This window comes from Anser brachyrhynchus (assembly GCF_964034855.1).
Source record: "Anser brachyrhynchus genome assembly, chromosome: 8".
Lineage (NCBI taxonomy): Eukaryota > Metazoa > Chordata > Aves > Anseriformes > Anatidae > Anser > Anser brachyrhynchus.
Genome location: NC_137702.1, coordinates 30,624,013 through 30,644,805, shown reverse-complemented (window position 1 = coordinate 30,644,805; position 20,793 = coordinate 30,624,013). Strand labels below are relative to the sequence as shown.

The 20,793-nt window shown below is 38.1% G+C and overlaps 1 protein-coding gene across 6 annotated transcripts in view; it reads right to left on the bottom strand.

Annotated features, from left to right (window-relative positions):
* Positions 1-20,793, bottom strand: part of DPYD (dihydropyrimidine dehydrogenase) — a 352,451-nt gene that overhangs the window by 6,579 nt on the left and 325,079 nt on the right. For all 6 annotated transcript variants that reach the window (XM_080603522.1, XM_080603523.1, XM_080603524.1 and 3 more), the window contains one exon: positions 7,384-7,527. In XM_080603522.1, coding sequence (XP_080459648.1) covers positions 7,384-7,527 — 144 coding nt within the window. The remainder of the gene's footprint in view (positions 1-7,383; positions 7,528-20,793) is intronic.

Genomic DNA, 20,793 nt, shown 5'->3' with positions numbered 1-20,793 from the left:
ACGCTTGTCTGTATCATACCTGTTAAGTTTTCTTTGTGATCTACTGCTGCCAGCAATACTAAGTATCCTGTAAGCCTCTCTCTTGTGTATAACAGCTCCCATACATTGCACTGTGTGCCACAAATGCAGTTGTTGTCTGCAAGTATGGTACCGTGCTTCTCTCTTTTAGAATTTAAAGAAATGATATAAAACCTGTGCAACAAACAGTGATGTAGCTTTCCACTGCTTTTTCGTGTTTTGAAAGGATCTACATGGGGAGATTCCTGATAGTGAAAAGCTTTTTAATCTAACAGAGGCAGACTTTTGTATAGCATAGGTAATTAACAATTTTCTCAGGGAGGTGCTGGATTCACATTTGTATTCTTTAAATACAGTTTGGATGTGATGTTACAAGAAAACAAAGCTCTAGCAGGTTGCAGAGAAGGGCTGCTCATATAATCAGGGGATGTAAGGCCTTTCTTACAAGAGAAGACAAAAAGAGCCTAACAAGATGTTTAGCCTAGGAAGATGAAGGCAGAACAGGAATATGATGTCTCTTTATATATACATCAGGGAGGGAAAAGAGCTATTTAAGATAAACGACAGTGTTGGCACAGGAACATATGATTATAAGCCAGACATGAATAAATTTAAAGCTGAAAATTAGAAAAGACTTTTTAAATAGGAAAGGAGTGAGGTGGTTAATGGCCTTCCAGAGAAGCAGCTGGGGGACAGGAGGGAGACGGTCCAAGATTTAGGATACCATTAGATAAGCTTAGGAAGTGGTTACTTAGAAGAACATGATCAAAACAGATTTTTCCATCTATAAACTTACAAAGGGAATAACAAAAACAATGCATGTGACATGGTGATTTCTGAATTTGTTAAAAGTCTCACTCCTTGCAGCTCACAAAACACACTTTTGGGGGACCTAGAATCCCAAACAGGGAGGTTGATGACATTTTGGAGGCATGAAAATAATTTCAAAAGACTGTGTCAATGATTTATAGCTCATTTACACTGTTGGATGTTTTGTCTTTTAATCATTTATTACTCTCAAGCAAAATCTGTATCTTTAGCCATTTGCAAAGTTTTAAGTCTTCATTGACTAAAAAAGTACTGGTACTTAAAAGATATTCTGCAGGTGCACTCTTTTAAAGCATCTCAATATATCTCTGAGTTTCTTGTTCCCATCAAATCATAAATGTTTAGAACAAACTAAACAGTGCAGCAAGACAATCAACTTTCGCAGTTTAAAGTGCAGTTTCACTCCAAAAAGCAACTGGCTAAAATGGCACTACGGGATTCCACACTTAGTATATCTCAATGGCCTCCAGATCAAATTTGCACTGTTTACAGTATAATTTTTTTTTCCCTAACTGCCAAACCTGCAAACAGAAGCCAGGTTTTGAAAGTCAAGTTGTGTGCTTTCTGGCTTATACATTACCAGCAGCAATAAAAAGAAAAAATCTAGAAGTTAAATTTTGCCCTAAGTTACACCTTTGCAATCACAGGGACCTAGAGCACTTGTTTTGATTACTGCTGTGCTGTCCCACTCTTCTCAACAAAACTGCACTGAATGAGCTGGGAGAGGAATTTAGTCCTGTAAATGGAACTGGCAGGGAATTCAGTTGCTATGGAGAGAATCAGAGCAGAATCCATTAGTTTTATGTTACTAATGAGTACAGAAAAAATTCATTTTGTCACTAAGCTAAGCAGATGTGGTTTTGAGTATACACAAGGAACAGATCTGTTCAGTAGGATATTATTTTTACAATGCTACTTTTATTACTATAGCTGTATTTTTAATGTTCATATATCAAGCATTTAATGGTGATTAGCGTGTCATTAGCCATCATATTAGTAAACCTATATTTGTAAATACAATTCACAGTTCAGGCATGGCTCCTTGTAGACCTGCTGTCTCCAGACTCATGCAGACCACACTAAAAGTCTATGCTCTCCAGAGATGCCAACCACCACAATCCTATTCTATTCTCTCTTAAGAAACCCATAAGACAGTGCAGGTACTGTCTCATATAGCAAGTTCAAAGGGTACACACATGCTTGTCCTCTTATTGCACATTTTGATTCACTACAAAACACCGTGTTCAGGAGAAAGGTTCACTCAAAGCTGACAGCAACAGCAGGTAAGGAAAACAGGGTAATCTTTAGGTTACCAGAAGTAGAGACCTGCTTGCTGTGATAGCAGTCTGTCCCAGGGACAGGCCTTGACCTCAGTCCTCATGGCTCTGAGGGAGCATTCGCAAGGATACAAACGCTGAAGTTGATTCAACTCCAAGTAATCAAAAACACCCCTCCGAACAAAGCATCTGACATTTATACAGCAAGGTTATGAACTCGATCCCAAGTACTACATCTGTTCATCATCTCTGGTGTTTGGGTAATTCTCAGGATTCAGCAGTTGTTGAGGAATAAAAGGGGGTTACTTGGAAGAGTTCCTTGGATATGATGAGAGCACAGAAAGGGGGCGAAATGTTGCAAAGAAATTAAATGTCTGTCTATATCAGTGCGTATCTCTACTGGGGAGATATCCGCCTTCCACCTGGTCTTTTTTGGTAATAAAGGTGAGGTGCTGTCAAAGACTGAGATATAAGAAGGAAAAATATTAGAAAAAATCAGATATATTAAAGAAGAATAAGTCAGCAGGATCAGAGAGTACATGGCCAAGGTTAATTTAAAGTAAAGAGCCTAACAAAAATATGTAATCTCATTAAAACTAATTTTTATATCTAAAGATTACAAATGCTTTGGCAATAGTTAAAAATTTTATTAAATGTGTCTTGGGATTTAGCGACCTGGGACCTCTAAGCTTTGTTTCAGCAAAGTAAGTAAAAAAGTTGCAGTACTAGCTATTAGGGGACTTACACAATAACTCAAATGAACTTTTACTACGTAATTCAATATGGCTTCTGTAAAGAAAAATTTTGCTTCCTGAATCTATCACAATTCTGGATAGAGACTGTGAGGCAGTAAATACTAGATAATTAACTGGTAAATTTTATGTTTCAGTAGGCCTCTGACACAGGCTTTAAAACAGAGTTTTAAACAGAGAAATTAGGTAGTCACGAAGTGGGTTTGGAAACAGCTAAACAAATTAAAAATAGAGAGCTGAAATATAACGGTCAACATACAGAAAAGGCAAAATATTAACACAGGAATATATCACAATTTTCCGGTTTAGATACGGTTCTGTTTAATATGCTAGCATGTGTTTCAGGAAATGATTTGAACTGGAATACTACAGAGTTGATACTGATAATAGCTCAAACTAAATTCATGAAAACCTAAGGAACTTCACAGGTATTTTATGATTAGATGAACAGGTACTATAATGGCGAAAAAAAGCTGTTTGATAAAGAACTATTCAGTCTATCAAAATAAGTAACTCTTGCTATTCTTGCAAAGAGATATATTCTAGATAAAACAAAGCTACAAGAGAAAATAAAGTAGTTGACACCATGGGCAGCTCACACAAACTTCTGCTTAACGTGCTGTCATGATAAAAGACAAGCAAACCAGCAAGATGTTAATATAGACAACAGCACCATAATTACTGTAACTCTGTTGTGATATTAATCAACCCTGATCTGGAATACACCATCATTCTAGTTTTATATGCAGTAACAGAGTGCCCTTCCTCTCTTACGGGCTGCTAGTGCAATAGCAGTCATTATAAAACCACTTGAGGCAGTCCTTTGACAGTCAGAGAGGGGAAGAAAAGAGAAGGGTTGACCCTAGGATTTCTCCCCACACCTGAAGACTAATTGAAATTTGCTTAAACTGTCAGATGTGATGAGAATATTCTCGGAGGTACAGTGACAGAGAAGGGATCGCTATGGGCTACCCAGCATGAGAGGCTACTACTGTGATTCATGTTGGAGCAAATACTTGGAGAAGCAGACTCGGAGTCATAAATTATGGGGCACACACGCGTAGTTCCACCTGAAATATGCAACAGCATCAAGTTTATGAGGAAGATTATGACAACCTGGTCTTTTGCAGGCAGGCGAGCCCAAGCTACTTTTGTTGAACCACCTAGATACAGGCCGGGAAGACATGGTACACTGTTACGGCACAATAGTGCTGTGCCTAGACCAATATAGCCTCACAATATACTTTATAGGTTATAATATACTTTTACAGGTTAAGCACAGCACTGGACTAAATGTGGCTAGAGGGCTCCCAAGATGGCTGGCTTCCAGCTGGATGCTGATAGCATCCACATAAAAAAACTTGTGTATATGTATGTGCAAAAGACCACATACACATACCAGTGACACACATGGGTGAAAAATTTCAAACATAAGGAATTTAAGCTTGAGGAACTCTATGGCTGTTTGTCCAACAGGTGGGACAATATTCCATGCCCTACCTAATCTGACAAACAAAGCTATGTCAGAACGTGTAAACTACTGAACAGGGCAACCACAGCAAGACCTGTGGAATAAAAAAGGAATAAATAAAATAAGCAGATAAATGCTGACCAAATATTATGCCATAGGCCCTCAAAGACAATGAATGAAATTATTAAGAAGCAAACCACAGAAATGATATAAGGAAAGAAAATTAAAGTAATAAGGAGGTAACCTGAGGAACGCAAATAAATATGTGGGAGCAGTGCAGAAGTGTAACCGAAAATAGAAGATCCAGAGGATATATCTGCATATAGCAGGAGTTCTGATAGTGCAGAAAAGCAAGAAAAGAAGAAACAACACTGCTGAGTATCAAAGTATGCATTTTCAATTAATATTGAAAAATAGAGAAAATAAAGAGAAAAGCCATGGGAAAAGCCATCCAAAAATTAAATTAGATTTTGGATAACCACAGAGGGTTTTTACGTCTATAAAAAAGGCGTTTTGGCAGCATGCAGAATTTAAACAAATGTTGGAATTTACATATCACCAACCCAACAGCAGATCAGACAGATGAGGGAGTTCTGAGCAGGCATCAGGAAATTTGCAGCAACCCTCCAAAAATACAGCCAGCCAAATCAAGGGTCATAGCTGTTCCAAGGACAGCTATCTCTCAGGTGCTATCAGCTTTTGAGCACACCTCTCCACTGTTCCTGAGAACTGGAGTTGGGCTGGTCCTAGCTATTAGTACTGACCATTCCCACTCCCCTGATATCCCAGTCTGAACTAACAGAATGTATTCTCCTCTCTGTCCAGGGGGTCAGCCAAGACAGAACTGCCTGGAGACTGTTTGGGATTTGTAATTCTAAATGTGAATACTTCTTGGACAGCTACAGATAAATCACTCAAGTCTGAGCTCATCTGCCTCTCTCTGCAGAGAATCCCTGATCAGGGAAGGGTATCAGATAAGTCTCCTTTTTTCAGTAAGCTTCACTCAGCTTCTGTAATAAATATTCTCAATCTTTCTGGCAGATTTTCTCCACAAAATGTTATAGATGGGTCATTTAATAATAAACTTTACAACACATCCCTTTATAGGGTGGCAAGTTCCCTAACTTCAAGCAAAACCCAGGTATTCTGTTATTTCTTTGTGGATGTCTCTTACTGCTGTTTTTCTCATTATCGTTAAAACATTCCTTTCTAAAGAGATGCTCAGACTGTAAGACTGTCATGAATCAGCTACCTTCTTCTAATTGCTTCAGTCTTTCTCAGTCTTGTTTAATTCAAGTGAAGGTGTGAGAAAGAGGCTAACCTGATTTCTCTGCCTGAGAAGCTCCTTACAGCCACCACACAAAAATATTCAGTGTCTTTATAAACAAAAGTTTTTGTTTAGGGGAATTCATCTTCCTCTTCCCTGCAGTAGGACCTCCTTTCTTCTTTTCAACCCATCTCTGACTATTTGGTTCTTTTTTTTTCTTTTTTCTTTTTTTTTTTCTTTTGTACTTGGAGTTTGGCTTGGGCTTGATAAATTATTGACCTCAACTTTTTATTTATTTATTTTTTACCCAAGTCTTTATGTCTGCTTTTCCCTCTTGCTAAATTTCTTCTATCATTCAGTTTATTTGGTTTTTGATGGTATCATTTTTTTCTGCTGTTTTCAGAAGCAAGCTATCTCATTGAAAATGCAGTTATTGGCTGTTGTTTCTTCTTTCTCTTTTCCCTTACATCAATACTCTTCCTGCAAAGAGAATAGAACCATAAAACCTCTGAGGTCCAGTAGGCTTTGAAAATGTTCATCGTAGTGGAAAAAAAAAAAGAAAAGAGTAGATTGCTGTTCTTTGGGACTTTTCATATACATAAAGAATGGAACCTGAGCACAAGAGGTGGAGAGTGATTTTCAATAGCAGAGCTCAAACTCAAATAATCAGTCCAAAAAAGTGAGGGAGATCTACAGAAGTTGCAAACTATTTAACTTAAACAAGAAGATGACCCAGAATTTCTCCTTGGCTTGTTTTGCAGTCCTATCAGTTATCTTGGAATGTTGCATGTATACGTAAATGTTGCAAAATCTCCTTGGGAATTATATGTGATATTTTGAGCTATTGCTCATATTGTATTTTATTCTTGATCTTATTTTTGCAAGAATTCATACCGTTTTGATCATATAGTGAAAGCTACCTATCTATGAATATCTGATATTCTTACATACATAATGAAGACAGTTAATGAGTTCAGCAGATATTTTCACATGGCTTCATAAAAGGGCCTACAGGAGATTTCTGATAAAAGTTTTCCTTGTATTTATTTATTTATTGCCTGTTTCTTTCTTTCTTTCTTTCTTTTTTTTTTTTTTTCCCTGTTGAAACATGAAGTTTAAGTAGGGTCTAAAGCGAACACTTAGAATAATTAGCTGCTGATGTTAAATTTTATTGGCTACTTAAGGGATGAGAAAATCTCCAATGTATGGATTATGCAGTGGATGGGGGAACAGGTTTTATTTTCACCTTGACATTTACTCATTGCACATAGTGGATCAGTTACCTAGACAAACATCTTCCAGCTTTAAAAATTTAGTTTGAAAACCTAGGTCTCGGCTTTTGTATATATTGAACACCAACCTTTTCCACACCAACCTTTTCCTGCATGAGAGATAGATATTTAGTAAGCCACAAATAATCAAGAAGTATTATGCAAAACTGAGCTCATACTGTTTCATTCAAATTAAAAGAAATTGTTAATGGTTCAACTTAATTCTTCAAGGCATTCACCATGTTCTACAATTACCATTCCACTGCCTGAATATCTTGGTTTTGAAAAATGACATTAGGGAAATACCTATACATGTACATCACAAATCATTTCCCATTGATTTTGGTTAAAAGCTAGAAAGTCTGCATAAATAGTTGTCTTTGATGCCCTCTAACAAGCTTAAAAGCAGTAATAACCAACTCAAACTGCTAGAAATGACTGTGCATGTCAACTGCCTGATGGCTGATCATTTCTTACACATAAGCATATCTTTTTTTACCTTGATTGCTGGAATAGGCTTCTTTGGAATGAAGTGCTTTTTCTCAGGAAGTACAGCTGCTGTGCTTTGTTCCTTCAGTTTAATCTTGTTCTCAGCTATTATTTTTTTGCGTTGTTCCAGGTAAGGCCCAAAATTAGGTAGTTTCTAAAATAAAAATCAGGAAACATGATTAATATGCTTAATAAGCAGGCGTAGTAAAGGGAGTAAGTCTGAACCTAAGGGCAAGATCCTAAGTCCTTGTTTAGTGTGACTTATTTAGGAGGTTGAAATTGAAATCAGTGGGACTGTACCAGAGCGAGAAGTGAATAAAAATCAGCCATGAACTTCAGGATCTGACTTGAAAATCTATATTGAATATTAAAATATTAATATACCACAGCAGAAAAATAGCTGATTTGCAGGTCAGCGTCCAACAGTCTTCTATTTCCCCATTGCATACTTGCTTATATATAAAAATGTATCATGTTAAATAATTCAAATGTATAACTTTATTTCTATACTATGTGGAAAGGCATCATAAAACTATCAATTTACTTACAAGGGCTCTAGCAGTGTTTGAGATTACTTGTATGGGTATCTGGTTATATCTATGTATTTTTAAAGCATGCAAACATGCATTTTATGTTCTGATAACAGAAGGTTGTCTTGACCTGTCAAAAGCAAGGCTAACAAACACCAAATGAACAGAAACACATTCTAATCTCATAATTTACCACTATGAACCACTTGTAGTCTTTTCTGTGACATTTAATCCTTGAGCCCAATTAAGCAAACTCTACAGGACAATTTCACTGAATTGCAAAACTCATGTCTCACCCAAGAACATGGAAGCGCAGGTTCAGATTTCATAAACCTGCCAAACACCCAGCTTCCTGAAAGAAAAAGTTCCTTTGTTTGCACAGCAGAGAGATGGAAAACTGTAGTGTGCCATAATCGCGGATTTAGGTGAATAAAAAGATGGTGGAAAACATGGATTTTTTGCTTGATGAAAGACATTGTGCCCTTCCTCCCCTGAAACTAGTTCCTTATTCTGCACAAAATATTTTATCCATCTAACTAAACCCTGCTCAGAAGCTACTGCAGTACTGCAGAAACTAGCAGGTAGTAACAGGGGATACGTAGCCTCAGTAGTTGCTAGCATTAATTCACGCTAATAATACAACCTCAAAGAGCATATCGAACAAGATACAGTACTGCTGTGGTTATCAAATTTTTAAGAGGGAATTTCAATGTGAATTTTAAAAACAGAATTATTTAAAAATTTAGAAATTATTATTTTTTAAAATGAAGTAAATCCAGAAGAGGTTACTCCACTCTATAGGAGAAAAATCCCTCAATGAGCTCTGTCAATCAGGATACCCCACAATGGAACCGCAGGACTCCTGTCACGGCAAATAATAGCTTTCTTGGCTGCTAGGTTTTTGGCACTTGTAAGCACACAGATAGAGGGTGAGGTCCTTGAAATGCTTCCCTGCTTCTGAGACTTGTTCTGCGGTTTCAACACATTTTAACTTGAAGTCAGAACTTGCAGTCTCATGGTGATCTCCAAAGGAGGTGACCTGCTGCAGGCTGGGAACGTGCCATTCTCTCGATCTAGGTAAATGCAAGACCAGCACCGGTGTGCGTGTGTGTGTGTGTGAAGGGGGGGGGCGGGTAACTGCAGACCCCCCTCTGTCCCAAATCTAGCTATAGTCTCAATTTGCCCACTGTCACAAGACTCTTGCTTTGTCAGTTGAATGGGAACTTTGTTCCTCAGTTTCACATTCAAGTGCTTCCTCAAAGATGTCAAATACACTTTCCTTTCTGTGCAGTTGCCATACATTTGTGATTCATGTTCTTAGAAAGAAAAAGTTCTAGGATGGCTTAAAATAAGCTTTTAAATATTACTGCAAACAGCAGTAAGGTAGTGGACTAATATACCAAATTAAAATAAGACCAAAAAAAAAAAAAAGTTATTTTTAAAAGGAAAATAAGTGGAAGGTAAAATTTGACTAATTTCATTGTAAATAACAGGCTCTAAAACACAGACAGATTCAAGTCTTCATACAAATTTTAGAAAACCTAAGATTTTAACCAAAAATCTAAAAAAAAATACAAATGTTGATAGAAAATATTCTTGTCTATCTGCTAGGCTGCGTCAATTAGAAATATATTTTGGCTACACATAAGCAGTAGCTGTGCCACTTATAAACTATTTTTTCTCCATCATGTATGTGCTGATGCCAACAACTTTGAGCTTGAGAAGGAAGGAGACCTGATGACAAAAGCATTTTTGGACTCTTCCCTGTCTGGCCAGGAATTGAATTGCTGACTTTCAGAGTAGGTAGTAAAGCTAATTTTGCTGAGGTTTTAACTGAAATAGTAGAGAAAAGAGACAGTTGTTCATGGCCTGACTGACTGAAGACCATCTTTGGGAAGAACAGCCAAACTTCTGCAGAATAAAGCCTTTACTTTTCTATTCTCTTAATGTATGTGCAATCATCTACTTTCTAGAGACAGAAATATTGAGTGTATTGAAATAAAACAGGTGATCTGAGGAAAAGCATGGAAAAGTCATCCATTTTGGTTTATAGATAAAGTGTGATTTTTAATGGCAATTAATGCATTTTCTAAGTTGTGATATGGAAGTAAGAAGATTTTTACATCTAACATAGCCACTAGCTGGAATGTACAGCAGACATTTTGAATAGCATCCCATGCCATCGGTACCATAACTGTATTATTTCAGATGTTTTTTAATTACATATATGTTAAATTAAGCTATAAAAACAGTATATTTTCAAACTAAATGAAGTAAAGATTTATCTAGAAAACTAACATCCAACCTGAGTTTTTGCTATGCATCATTGTATTTCCATCAATAAATTTATTAAATGGATTGTAGGATAATTAACGAAACACCTAGGTCCTAGTCCAGGCTTGGGCATGAACAATGAATTTCCACTGATTTAACAGAAAATGACTCCGTGTCTATACAAATGATCTGGTTATTTTGTGCTTGGGGTCTAGCAGTTCACAAGCAGCCAAGCCAAATTGCATCAAACAACACTGAAAACCAGCCGTCTTTTCCATAACAATAAATAATACATGAAAATGTAGTCTCAGGAGTTTGGGAAGGACTTATTGAAGGTTGTCCTTCTGAGTAACGTACAGAAGGCTGATGATATAAGAATAAAATATACAGAAGGCTGATGAGATGACTTCTTGTTCAGAGCTGTAGTTTCAAACATGTTGGGATACAAAGGCCTTATGAAATGGGAAGCAGTATTTTAACACACTGAGTTACTGGATATAGCAGAAGTGGAAACATGTTGAAATAACTTCTCAAGAGATGGATATTCAAGAGAGTTTAAAGTTAATTCACCTCTAATCATGCTAGGGGATGTCTTCCAAAGCACATAGGGATTTAATGGCACAATTCCCAAAGAAAGCACAAGCACGGTAACTTGGTCGGTTTAAATCCCTGTTTGCTTTTGAAATCTTTCTGCAGTATGTCTTGAGATATTTTTTTTTGAAATTTCAACATATCTCATATGTCACTAAGCTCTCCATACACTTGTATCTTTGTCCTATCAACATCTGCCTAGAAAAAACAGCTAATATGAATATGTGGATCACAGCAAGTATTTAGAAGATTGCAACAAGCAGAGTAATTAGATAATTCTTGTCTGCTTATATATCTGTATCAATGATGTCTATAGCTGCATTATTCGTATCCATCTGTCTCTATATTGCCATAATTTAATGTATTTCTATTAAAGAGGATAACATCAATAATGGAGCCAAAATAAATATATTAAGTGGTTTTCTTTCATTGTTTATAAGTGTATTATCACAAAGCTTGAAGCTTGAAATATTATGCTGAAATATTTTACAGAAAGAAAGAAAAAATCCAACCCTCCCTGCTAAAGACTTCCAAAAGCTGCCTTTTAACTGATGAACTGTATAAATCTCCAGCAACATTGTGATTTTTGTTTCAGTAGTTTCTCCAGGGATTCATCATTGATGAATTTGTTCTCACCAGAAAAGCTAAATCCTACTCATTTAAAGATAACAGTATCTTCCACTAAAACCGTCTCTATCCAGATATAAAAAAGCATTACCCTGCCAATAGAGAACTGACAACATAATGAATCAACAATGAAACCTTAAGCCAGGAGAGCTTTAAGGTGAATAAGTCTGTTTTGATTATAATTTATTCATGGATCAATCTAAAGGTAATTGAGCATATTATGAACTAAAAAAGGTGCTTGTTTCCTAATGGTAAAAAGTAGAGAGTGTCTTTCACTTCAGATTGCTGTAATTCTTATGGGTGCACAAGCAAGTAGCATAATTGAATTGGAGCTGGAATAGGCTAGTGAACAGGGCAGTGCAATACATATCAGATGACTGAGACTTTATTTCTAACTTTAAAATTTATATTCTCCTTATTCTGGGAAAGTCCAGCTACATCCCCATGCTGTGGTTACCAGTTGTTTATTTAGGAGCTGTTTCCTGCGAAAGGGCTTGATGCTATCTACTGTTAGAAAACCCAGATTTCAGCTGGCACAGCTAGGTATCATCATAAACCAAAAATAAGCAACAGTCTCCTACAGTACTCTGGTGGATCTGAAGTGTATCCTGCTGGTATACGCTAATGAGATAGGGCATAGAAAAGAACACTGAAAATTAGTAATTTTCATAAAAATAATTTTCAGGGAGCAGTGGTCACAAGGTAAAGGAAGAACTTACATAAGCAAGTCTAATGATCACTGGCACATGGAAATTTGGGGTAGCAGTATCATGTAGCCATGAGGCAACAGCTTTTAAAAATACCATTTCCCTCATGTCTGACAAATTTCCCATGTTGAATGTAATGTCATTATCCAGTTTCTTCTGTATTTGTGTGTTGCCTCAAGTCTGCAGTATGATGAGGTGTATGCATTCATTCTCTAAATTCCTCTTGTACGCTTTTAACTTGCAAACATTTTTAGGTGACACAGTGATCTCTCTCATGAATCTGGAGGTAGAACTGAAGCCAAATTGTCTTATTTCACATACTTTACATTTTTCAAGTGTAGACGTTTCTGCTTGCACATAGGAAAACTAGATGAGAACAAGAATGAAGACTGAAAAATATCTGACAAGCTGAACTGCTAAGAGTTCAAACTGGTGTACTGAAATATTCTTTACTGGTTGCAGTAGTGATACACCAAACAAAGGCCCACAAAGTTATGCAAATGGATGGATAACTTTAACACCAAAACTTTGCCGTGTAATCACCAGTGTGGTTTAGAATTCAAACAAGGTATTGCTCTTATTCTTCCTTCTCTGTAGCTTGTTTTTCTGAACAGACCTTTCTCTGAAATTACTTAACCAACAGCTTTTCCTCAGAGAAGAAGTGAAGAAAGGAGGAGAAAATACATACTCTCTAAATGATTGGAAAGGACAAAGGTGGACAGCTACCTTCGCAGAATCACAAAGTAGTTGAAATCTGACTAGATGTCCAGAGACTGCTGAGTCTAACCCCCTGCTTGCTGCTGGGTCAGATACAGCAGGTTGCTCTGGGCCATGGCCAGTAAGGCTTTGAATATCTCAAAAGATAGCTAGATAGAAAATCCACAAGATCTCTGGGCAACGTGCTCCTGTGTTTGATCATTCTCATAATAAAAAAGTTCTTTCTAAATGTTTAAATGGAATTCCTTATCATTCAGCTTGTGCCTGTTGCCTCCCAGCCTTTCACTGGGCACTACTGAGAAGAGTCAGGCTCTGTTGTCTTTGCTCCCTCCCATCAGATATTTTTACATATTGGTAAGATCCTCCCAAGCCTCCCGTGCTTGAGGCTAAATGCCCCCAGTGCTCTCAGCCTGCCCTCATGGGGCAGGCACCCCAGTTCCTTGCTCACCTCAGTGCCCTTTGCAGGACTCACTCCGGTAAGGCCACATCCCTGTCGTGGGGAGCCTGGCTCTGGGCGCAGTGCTCCGGGTGTCTCACCCGTGCTGGGCCGTGGGGAGGGATCACCTCCCTCGGCCTGCTAGCGGTGCTCTGCCTGATGCAGCCCAGGGCACTGCTGGCCTTTGCTGCGAGGACACGTTGCTGGCTGGTGGTCAGCTTGTCCTCCGGGACCCCCAGGGCCTTTTCTGCAAAGCTGCTTGCCAGATGGTTGGCCCCTGCCTGTGGTGGTGCCTGGGGTTGTTCCTCCCCAGATGCAGGACTTCATACTTCCCCTTACTGAACTTCTCAAGGTTCCTGTCAGCCCATTTTTCCAGCATGCCATCCTTCTGAGTGGCAGCACAACCCCCTGATATGTCAACAAATCCTTCTAGCTCTGCATCATCTGTAAACATGATGAAGATGCACTCTGTCCGGTCATCCAGATCATTAATGAGGATGTTAAAATGGCCACAGAATTAACATCTTGGGTACACCACTAGGGACTGGCCTCTAGGTGGATTTTCTGCCACTAGTAGGTTCAGTCAGTATTCAGTTGATCTCACCGTCCATTTACCTACTCAATGTCTCACCACTCTGTCCATAAGGATGTTTTGAGAGACAGTGTTGAAAGCCTTGCTGAAGATAACACCCACTGTTCTGCCCACAGTCGGTCAAACATGGTTTCCCCTTCATAAATCCATGCCAAGTGCTACTTTCCTACAAAGAAGAGTTGATCTGTACTTGGTTGAGCTATCCTCCCCAAATACCACTCACTTCTATAAACATGTAGAAAAGCTGGGCTTTATCTCTGTTTTGCCTTGACAGGACTATGTCCGAGAAGGCTTCTACTTGGCCTTGGAAAACTGCAGAGAGAAGCAGCTAGGTTGGTAATAGCTAAGGATGAAAAAGCTTGGGAGGCTGCTCAGCCAAGTGACTGCCTCAGACACAATTAGAGATATGAAGATTGCAGACAAGAATGAGTAGCTTTGAAGGGGGTAATAGGTGAGGCAGGACCCCTGAAATAGGGAGCATGGTACAGAAAGGCAATCAGATAAAGGAAACATTAACATTTAAGCAAGGTAGACAGCTGCCCTCACCCAGAAGCTACAAGAATTTAAATCAGGTTTGTATGGGTCATTTTATATGCCCTCAGCACAAAGGTTTTAGTAACGTTTGACCCGCATTTGTTCATGTGGAAAATTTTCTGTATTTGATGTACATAAGAGAAAGTACTTTCACTTTTAATGATTTTTCCAGTAGCTTCTGAATCCTTCAAGTTTGCTTTTTCCAAAGTCAAATATGCTCAAAATGGCTGCATAAATCTAGAATCCTTATTATATGCTGCACAAACATGTGGCCTTGACTGTATCTTGTCCTGCATAATAAACCACATTCCAGTGGTCTGCCTCCAGCCTCCTGCAACTTTACTAAAACATTTACTGAAGTTTCCTGAAGTGGTATCTGTTTTCTTCCTTGTTCTCTGAGAATACAGAAGAACATAACTCCAACATTTCCAGAGGTAGGAAACACAAACTCCCGGTACAATAACAGCAATAGTAACAACAGCAAAACCTTGTCACAATGTCAAGGTAGCTTGTGCTTCTTCTGGAAAGATAAACAATAAAGCTAAAAGCTGAATTTGGTTCCTGTGAAGGTGGAAAATAACATACACATTCATATTCATAGATAATCTGGAGGGAACATTTCACACAAGCTTTCCCCACTAATCTTGTAAACTGTTCAACTAATGAAAACTAACTATATACAGCAAAGGAGAAAATGAAGCTGCTACTTCTTAATCTTTTAGATGTTCTTACTCTTTTAAAGATTCAAAGCTAAATTCTCTTAAATAGCTTCTGTGTTGGCCTGACAATGCTAATGGATGGGCCTTTCCCATATGCTGCATAGGAAGAGCCTATGTCATGAAGGACTTACCCAGATGGCAGTAGAGTTCATGTCAAGCCCACATAAACAACTTCAAGCTCCTCCGGGGAATCCTTTAAGGGTCCTCCCCACGGCATATAGGCAGGTGATGCTTCATGGGGATGATGGGACACTTCACTCTATCAGTCTCCAGCTGATAGAGAGTTTCTTGGGCCAACACCAGTTGTTAAAGGTCCCAGAGCTGGCGTAGGGGTTAGCAAGAAGCTGCAGAAAACTTGGCCCTTTTATGAAAGGGTTCACACATCCTCACCGCTCTTTGTTTAGAGCTGAGTCATTACTGGCATCACTGCCTTTAATGATGTGCAAAAGACTGCAAAATAAAGGACAACACAATAAATCTGAAAAAAAAATGATCTCTTTCAGTTATTTTGAAATTTTGCCTTGGAACTTTTATTTGCTTGTAAACAGCACTGTCTCAGTAATCCGTAATTCCTATACATGTGCTTCTTCCTGCAACCTCTGCTCCCTGCGCTGCCTGTGTATATACCGCTGCACTTAGTTACTCAACTATTCTGTCCACTCTTTAAACCATGATTATTTAAAGTGGGTGAGCTAACCCCCAGCCCTGCAGTAATTCTGTGACTAACCGCAACATTAATGTGTATTCTAGGAAAACATACTGCTGTGACCTCACCACGAGATATATAGTATCATGCTCGAGAGTGCAGATAAAACCATTATTTAAAATAATAATTATTCCTGCTTTCATCATATCTCTACCACTGCCAAAATTTTCTCTACTGCCTCAAAATCACCAACAAAGTATTCTTCAGGTTCTCCCTCAAATGTTTGTTTTTTAGCAGCTTATACTGAGTGAAGGAAAAGATTTTAGGATTACAGGCTTACTATAGTGCAGCAAAAACTTAAATTCTACAAATGTATTGAAGTCTTTCTGTCATGAAATATTCATCAATAAAACAAAAAGGAGTTAATATTTGAAGCAAGCTTAGACATTTACAATCAAAAGCCAAGATGACATAGATGATAAAGAAAACGTTACCTTCTGGGTTGAAGAAAAGAAGATACTGATACACATTACTGTGCTACTTCATGAACATCTGGCAGTCTGTCACTTAATAGACAACAACATCTTCTCTAAACAGAAGAGACTTGAATTCATCAGGGATTCCTGTAGTACAGTATGTGCTTAACTTAAGTACCTGCTTTCTGTGATTTCCATAGATTACCATATTCATGACACTGCGGAGTGAAAGCATTCTTCTCACTCTCTAACCAGAACATGCACAAGAAATTAAAACATTGGCAGGCACTTTGTCTCCAGTTTGTTAGACATGTGAGGAAAGGACTTTCCACCCATTTATGCAGATGAAATTCTGTCAGCTAAGCAGCAGTGTAACAAAGATGTCAGCAGAATGGCTATTTACAAATATCTGACAGGTGAGCAAATATAACTATTCAAAGGCATTTAGGAAACGTGGATTAGTATCAGTTGCCTTAGCTTTGGAACAACTTGGTGCAAATAAGATTTTGTACTTCTACTGGAATAGAAATAAAAATGCATCAGTCCAGTATTCACATTTTCTTGTGTGTCTATATACCACATTGTGTTTATTTCTATATATTCAGCCCATGTGCTTATCATATCAGTGTTGTAAATCACCTGATCATATGAAAAAAATGCCACTGCTAGGCACTTTAAGCTGCTTTCTCTTCCAAGCTGGCTGGTAATTGAGCTTTTCAGAACAACCACAAAATCACCTGTTTCTTTGGGTTTAACCATCCTGTTCTGGGAATGCATTTACTGAGGAGATTGAACTCCAGCAGTACCTAATGACTGTCTGTTTTCTAGACCGTTTCGAAAAAGCTTTAGAAGTCTAGCCAGACTATGAGAAGGAAAAAATAAGTCATTCCTTACAACTATGAGAAAGCATGAATATCCTTGCTGCTATGGCTACGTTACCAACTGACCTGTCAGTCAGAGACGCTGCTGACCCAGCAAGGTGAGTGAAGCTGTATCAAGCTGAATTTGCTAATTCTGCTTGTGCTCAATGAGCTGGGTTGGGTACCAGAAGCACCCTAGCCCTATACCTAGACCTGTGAAGCCCCATGAAGCTACATTTAAACTCCCTATATGACCCATGTGAACCTGTTGAAAAGCTCCTTGAGCAACCTGATACTACTGTGCAGCCTAAGTGCAAATATGCCCTGGGCACAGGACTAGGTGAACTGCACGCTATCTGCGTTCTCCTTAGCTCTCACCTGATACAGACTCCTTTTCCAGCATCTCCCTGATACAGACCCATACACCTTACAGCACTTACATGGTGAAAGTCTATGTATGCACCAGGGACATTTATACAAAACATGCAGTTTAATAAGTCAGGCCCATCAAATTTGTGCTCTCAGGGTATTGGGAGACTATGCAGAGAGGGAAAGCAAACAACAACCTCTTCTAGCCTCTGGAAGAACCTAAGATTTTGAATGCCACTCTGTGAAGCTTTGAGTAAATTCAGCAAAAGAACTACTGCTGCCACTGGGTGCAAAGGAAAGTACATTTTCACCCATTGCTGAGTGTATTTTTGCTGCAAATTTACCTATCAAATACTTCTTGCTAGCACAGTTAAACCTTGCATAAGTGGTAAGAGCATACACTTTTTCCATCTGCTGGAACCTCCTCAGAATTTTGGTTATCCTGTATTTTTATTTTGATGCCTTTTTTTTTTCTTCATAGAAGCTCCAAATTTATTACCAACTTGTCTATACTGTAAACAGCACGTAATTTCGATATATCTAGAAATAAACTCCACTTTTCCCTGGTAGATTAAACATCACATAACTATATGTGTATTATTGCAGTAGTAGATTACTTAAATGCAAACCATAGCTAAGAATTCCTAAGCAAACCTTCTATCACTTCAGATTCATTGTAATCCATCTCTTATGTCAGATGAACCACAGCACTTATCCTCCTTCTGCACAGAATACAATGCTTTCCCTCATTCATCTCTCACACACGGTAATCCTTCCACCTCTAGTTCACAAAATCCTAATTTAAATGTAAAGTATTCAGTTCAGACAAACGAGCGCTCGTCAACTCTTGCAGTTAAGACCAAGAAGCCCACCACTGCATTTTAAAGCCTTCATACTCAACAATACAATGTTTTTTATCATCACCTTGATAATCTAAACTCACTAAATTTCATACTAAGAGTGGTAATACAAATAGTTTTGGCATTAGTGCTTCCACCCCTAGACAGAAAAAACTTCCACTTGAGTCAAGTTGAGAAAACATTAAATGCCTTCCTAGGAGGAGCTTTGGTATTCTGGTTTGATTCAGGCCTTTCAACAGCTTTGAAAATCAACACAATACATATCACATAAAACAAATAAATAAATAAATAAACAGCACCATCAACAAAACAACAACAACAACCAGAAGTATACCCAAATGATAAAATTGATATGGCCCACTGAAAGAAACTGAGGATGAAGAATTTTGATCATTTGAAGTTCTAAAAACTTTTAAAAAGATCTGTAAAGAAATAAGCAATTGCTAAACTATTTAAAATTAATATTATATAAAACTTATTGCCTGAATAAAATGCCAATAATGCATTACCAAAGTGATCCCTTCACTAAAGTGTTATAAATGTTTTCTATATCACCATCAAGGAGTGAGGAGATGTCAATGTGTAGGTACCAAAGTAATAGATGCTGTATAAAAACCTAACTTAGAAAACAGAACAGTGCTCATTAGAATTAAACTTCCAAGTCTCCCACAGTGCCTCTCTTCTATATTTATCTGTCTTTATAACAGTGAAAGTATCATATCAAAAGTATTATTATGTTCTGAAAATGACATTAGAATAGTCATATATTCTAAAATGCTAATTTGATTAGATTTTCACTCAGGTCAGTCTGAGAATGAATTTCAGTTTTAAAAATCTAATGTGCAAATCATTAGACATATAGATCACAGCCATATATGACTATATTTTTGAAAACTATCTTGTTTTAAATTACTGTAAGAGCTTTAAAACGAATTCTGTTCTGAGCATCTGGTTACTACAAGACTTCATTGATTTGTATGCACAGTTAGGCTTGCAAGTATATGCATTCAGTTTTCCCTCTGCTATTAAATGTAACCACAATCACATATTGCTTCAACAGGCCATCCGCTTTTTCAATGGCCACGTGCTCTTTACATATAAACCATGGAGATGCATAAATCTTTCCTTCGCGTGTTTACTCATCAGGCTATTTTGCAGCTCGTAAGGATCAGTATGGCACAGCAAACTATATTAGTTACATTTACAAAGAAACTCCTATCCTGATCCTACAAGCTTTTGCACATGGCTGAACTTTAAACATATAAGTAGTTACCCAAGGGTAAGCCTCTGTGCAGTGACCAAGGGAACCGGGACCATGTCCCACTGGCTGACCACAGCCCACTCTTCTCGGATGTGCAAACATGGTTTCACCTGGCTCCATCACAGGAGTTACAAGTGCCCAATGAAGGGTAAAATGGAGCCCACAGTGTTCACCTTTTTCATGTTGTTTGAAAAAAGTCATGTCTTCAGCTGTTCTGCACACAAATAATTCCCAATAACATATCTCTTTGTGGATGACAGATCATGCAAGACCTACAGAGCTTCTGTACTCAGAAACTGCAGTATTTTAAAATCAAATCCTCATTTAAATTGTAAAAACAATATTCTTTCTATTCTTGACATAACTTACCTTGTTAAAGCTATGCCAGATATTTATGGTGATACAATCTACAGCCCAAAATATATCATCTATAGCTATTTCTACCATAAGACAGAAAGGGAAACAAAATTTTCTACTTAGTACAGCTTCTCTATGTTAATGCTGTCTGCAACAAGGCTGCTGCTATAAAGGTCACAGACGACATAATTTCTATTATTACAGATAATCCATGTCTTCTATGTGCCTGGATTTTTTTTCATCTGTATTTTATAGAGGCGTTGGCTATTCTGATGGATAAAGCTCCTAGGAGAGCTTCAGTCTCAGTGGCTTACAAAGGCAGGAGCAGTAACCAAGCAGTCAGCACGCACACATTTCCTACCTCCAGAGAAGATGCATTGAATGACCTTGCATGAGCACAAAGTCTGCTCTCAAATACCTTTTTGTGTGAAGACTGCTTTTATGAGGCATGACACCAGAGCAGGACAAGCTGTTTCCTATCATCAGGTGTGCACCTGGAGCGTGGTGGGCATGAAATGTGGCAGGGTAGCAAACCACAGTTTAGCTACACGGGCATTCCCCCTGCTAAAATGGCTAACGTGAAAGATCAATGGGCCCAAATCTTTGCCTTGTTCAAACACACCTTTGATGTTCTTTTGTAACCCCTGCTTCAAACTGACTAAGACCTGGCTTAAATAATACTCATGCTGAATTTCCTTGTCTTCTCTGTTTCTATTATTTTGTGGGTCTGACATTCTTGTTCCATAGTACTGTTTTCGTGTATGCCTCACTCAAACAGCAGTGCCTCCAGCACCCTGCATCCTGTGATGTAATGGCCTCTGCATTTACATGCTGCAAAGCTGCGCTATGGGATATTTTGTACAG